General features: G+C 52.8%; 1 protein-coding gene across 1 annotated transcript; it reads right to left on the minus strand.

The window, feature by feature from the left end:
- Nucleotides 1-1,807: 1,807 nt before the first annotated feature.
- LOC124682216 (aspartic proteinase NANA, chloroplast-like) lies at nucleotides 1,808-3,472 on the minus strand. Its single transcript, XM_047216948.1, has one exon. It carries the CDS (start codon nucleotides 3,470-3,472, stop codon nucleotides 1,808-1,810), a length of 1,665 nt encoding a protein of 554 aa, XP_047072904.1.
- Nucleotides 3,473-3,949: the final 477 nt, after the last annotated feature.

A 3,949-nucleotide genomic window follows, 5' to 3' on the forward strand; every position in this document is an offset into this window, starting at 1 on the left:
GGCTTCAGCACGAGCAACACCAACAACGAATAAACTGATACTGCCTAGATCGCAAGATGCGATCTAGGCAGCATGTTGCTTACCCGGGAGAAACCCTCGAAACAAGGGGTGGCGATGCGCCTAGATTGGTTTGTTGTGAACGTGATCGTCCTCCTTTCTCAATAAGCCTAGGTACATATTTATAGTCCGTGGACTTTCTATCTTAGGAATAAACCTAGCTGTGTACGACTAAATTCTATCTCTTAATTCTAAACATAAAACGTACTCTACCATAAAATACAGATACACGGGCAATCTAGCCCAAACTTCTCGCACAAGGCCGATTCAGCGACACTTTAAGCATGTCCTCTAAGCCCATCTTCGATCACGGCCCATCTCCTGCTTTGGCTAAATTCTGGTGATAACACCTCCTTCTTTGCCGCCACCGCCTCCTTGGCCACCTCCTGCGCCTCTAGCCATCACCACCTGGCATCTTCATCCTCTTCCTCCTCCTCGTCCTGGCCGTCGTCAGCGATGGCGTCCCCCTCCTCATCCTGGCCATCGTCAGCGACGACCTCTCAACGGCCTCCCCCTCCTCGTCCTGGCCGTCGTCGACGACGACCTCTCACTCTTCCTCCTGGCCATCTACCGACGGGGAGCTAGAGTTGCTCGGCGTGGCAGCTCTTTCCCACCAATGGCGCCATCCCAGCGGCTTTCCCTCTTTATCGGAGACCGATGACAAAGAGAAGTTGCTCATGGCTCAGTCGTAGAGATGAATATGGCGCCGGCCGGTTGGAGATCCTTATGCGCAGACGCATGGGTCTTATTGAGCGGGGATTAATGGCGGTGCAGATACCGAAGAGGTCTGTGGTTGCTCTTCTGCGGCGGCTCGCACTCCATTCCGGCGATCGCGTATCGATCGACGCGGTTTCCACTCCGACGGTTGCCCTTCCCGGCAGTTGTTGTGCTTAACTTCGCGTTGGCTCGAGCCAAGATCGCTGCCAGGCGGCCCCGTAGGAAAATCCTCGCAGCGTCCGCAGAGACGCAAATATGCCGCATATTTGGGCCGCGTCCGCATCTCGCGAACGGCCCGGTCACTGTGCGTCAGGCCACTGGGATGGGGTACAGACGCATTTTCCATCCTCACCCTCACAAAATGCTATATGGACGCTTCATGCTTGTTTTATTCCGTTGGTTATCCATCATTTGTGTTACTATGAAGTGAAACATTGCAACAAAAATGGTTGGGTGCATGCAGAGTCCGGGCCTATTGCCCTTTCTTAATGAGTTTGCTGACAAATCAAATTTAATGAGTTTACAGATGAATGATATATAGTACTACTAGTACAACTGGAGATGGCGTTTTGGCTCATAGGAGCAAATGCTCCTATTATACAAAATAATTAAAAAACAATTTTAAAAATGTCAAAATATTCTGACATATTTTTTTTGTTGTACATCGTGACATTCTATGTTAGTGCACAAGTTTTCATGGAGAAACAACATTTTATGTGGCGTGTACAAAAAAGATAAAAAAATGTCCTATACGTAGTCGTGTTATAGCATCAAAATTTATCTTGTTTACTGGAGCCACAAATTTTTATAGTTTTTTTTTTTGAAAACTTGTGTACGAACATAAAATGTGTAGATATACATGAAATTTTTTAGTTTAGAATTTTTTGACACTTCAAAATATTGATTCACACAATAGGAGCAAATGCTCCTATGAGCCAAAGTGAATATCCCTAGTACAACTACTATTTGATAGTGGCGATGGACAAAAGAGAGTGTGTAATTGATCGACACATGCATACAACAATGAGTCTCATTAATTTTTAGCGGTTGGAGAAGAAGGGTTAGTAGTACTACTAGTACTAGGAGTAAGAGGAGGAAGGTTATGGTTGAGACACTTGTCCTTCTTGAACCGGAGCACCTGTTTATAGTGATCAATCTCCCAGATGTGGTCTTGCATCTGCACGTTGCCCATGATTGATGGCCCCAACGGACTCCGCCGGAATGCCAGGCAGACCACCCCTGGCACCACCTCCGGCACCACCACCCCCTTGGCCCCCGGATCCAGCCTCCCGCCGCCCTCGTACTCGATCACTAATTTGGGTATCGTCACGTTGTTGGCCGGATCCACGCCATCGCCGGTGAAGGTCCACCGGTAGCAGTGCTCAAAGCCTTGGATTTCCTCCTTTTTCAGATGGTCTAGGTGCCTGGTGATGGCCCTGGTGACCGCTCCATACGCCGGCTCGACGAGCGCCGTGAGGGATGTGCCGGTGTCGATGTTGAGGCCGCCGCCCTTGCCGTCGTGGATCCAGACCTCGGGAGGGATGTCGTCGAGGCGCTTCCCGTTGATGAATAAGCCGGTGACATGTATGCCGAAGGCCGGGGTGAGTGGGTTGTAGATGAGCCTTGTCTCGCAGGCGCCCGCGGCCATGGCCGGGTTGGGGCCGAAGGTGAGGTAGCTGGAGGAGTTGCCAGAGCTGACCGTCGGGAGGAGGCAGAAGGAGAAGCGGCCCTTGAAATGCCCGCCGGCGACGGTGCCGAAGGACACGTCCTGGTTTCCCAGGGTGAGCACGCCATCATGCATGGCCACGGCCCCGCCGGCCTCGTACGTGGAGCAGCCCAGCACGAGCCCCGGCAGCCTGGCCATCCGGCCGCCGGACACCACCACGGTGGCTGTCTCGCTGCCGTAGATCCCTCGGGCAGTTGTGCCGTCCACTGTCCTCGTGTCGTAGGTGCACGACTCGTTGCGGTTGGGCGTCAAACAGGTGTTGTGAGGAAACAAGCCGCAGCTGTCCGCCTGCGAGCACCGGTAGCGCCGCCACGACTTGGACCGCACCGGGCGGTACCAGTTCTTGACGTACTTGACCTTCTCCGGCGCGACGTTAACGGGGTCCTCCGAAGTTTCGTCAAAGGACATGGTCTTGCTGGTGGGTGGCCGAATCCGGCGGCCTCTGTGGCGCCGGTGTCCACGGAGGCGGCAGTTGAGCCAGGTCAAGTCGTTGGCAGTGTCAAGCGCCATGCTGTAGGGCAGCGCGGGCGTACCGAAGAGCACCGTGACGAGGTACATGCCCACGTCCCGGATGGTGAGGGCGCTCTGCATCGGCATCTCGAACATGGACGTGCTCGACATCAGCTCTGTCATGTCTGTTGCCGATGTCGACATCAGCTTCGGCGCCGGCTTGAGGTTGAGCTCCACCTCCTCTTCCGAATTTGACGTCGATGAGGCCAGCTGTCTCCTAGTGCCCTTGGCCATCTGCCGGTTCCGGGCCAGGTCCTTGGTTTCCATGGCGCGGTAGTGCTCGCGCCGCTCCTCCGGGGACTCCGGCACCACCGGCGGGGTCATCGGGAAGTGGCAGCTGCTGCCCTCCTCCAACACCTCCACGTAGATGACCTCCTCGTCATATGCGCCGTGCACGGCCACAAGAAGGAGGAGGAGCAACACGGCGGTAGCCACGACGACGACATAACAATAGCCACGCATCTCCGGCGGTCCACGCCGCACATAATACTTCATTAATCTCGTTTCATATGAGCTAGCTAGTTAAGCGTGCATATGCCGGCCCACCATTGGCATTCCCCTTGTCCTTGTCCTTGTCCTTGTGATTTGCTCCATTTTAGTGCTATGAAGGTGATAGGACGTGAGGTCACCACGCTCTTGTTTCCTGCTTTTGCTTTTTGGTCGAGTGGCCACAACCCATTCAGCTATATTAAGCTTCCTTCTGCCCCCACCTAAATTTAGCTGCGCCACATATATAATTGGCTTCCCCTCTAGTCACTTCCATTTTCCCACATGCATGTAACTAATTATTTTTTCACACTCTCTCATGTGCAACAAAATTAGTGTAGACTTCTATCAAAAGGGAAAGCCTCAGCAACATTTAACACTTTACTGAGATAGTCTCCAATTCAAAATAATTTTATTATAGTTCACATGTCACTACCGGAAAAATAGGCACGG

This window comes from Lolium rigidum, unplaced genomic scaffold (genome assembly GCF_022539505.1).
Source record: "Lolium rigidum isolate FL_2022 unplaced genomic scaffold, APGP_CSIRO_Lrig_0.1 contig_70804_1, whole genome shotgun sequence".
Lineage (NCBI taxonomy): Eukaryota > Viridiplantae > Streptophyta > Magnoliopsida > Poales > Poaceae > Lolium > Lolium rigidum.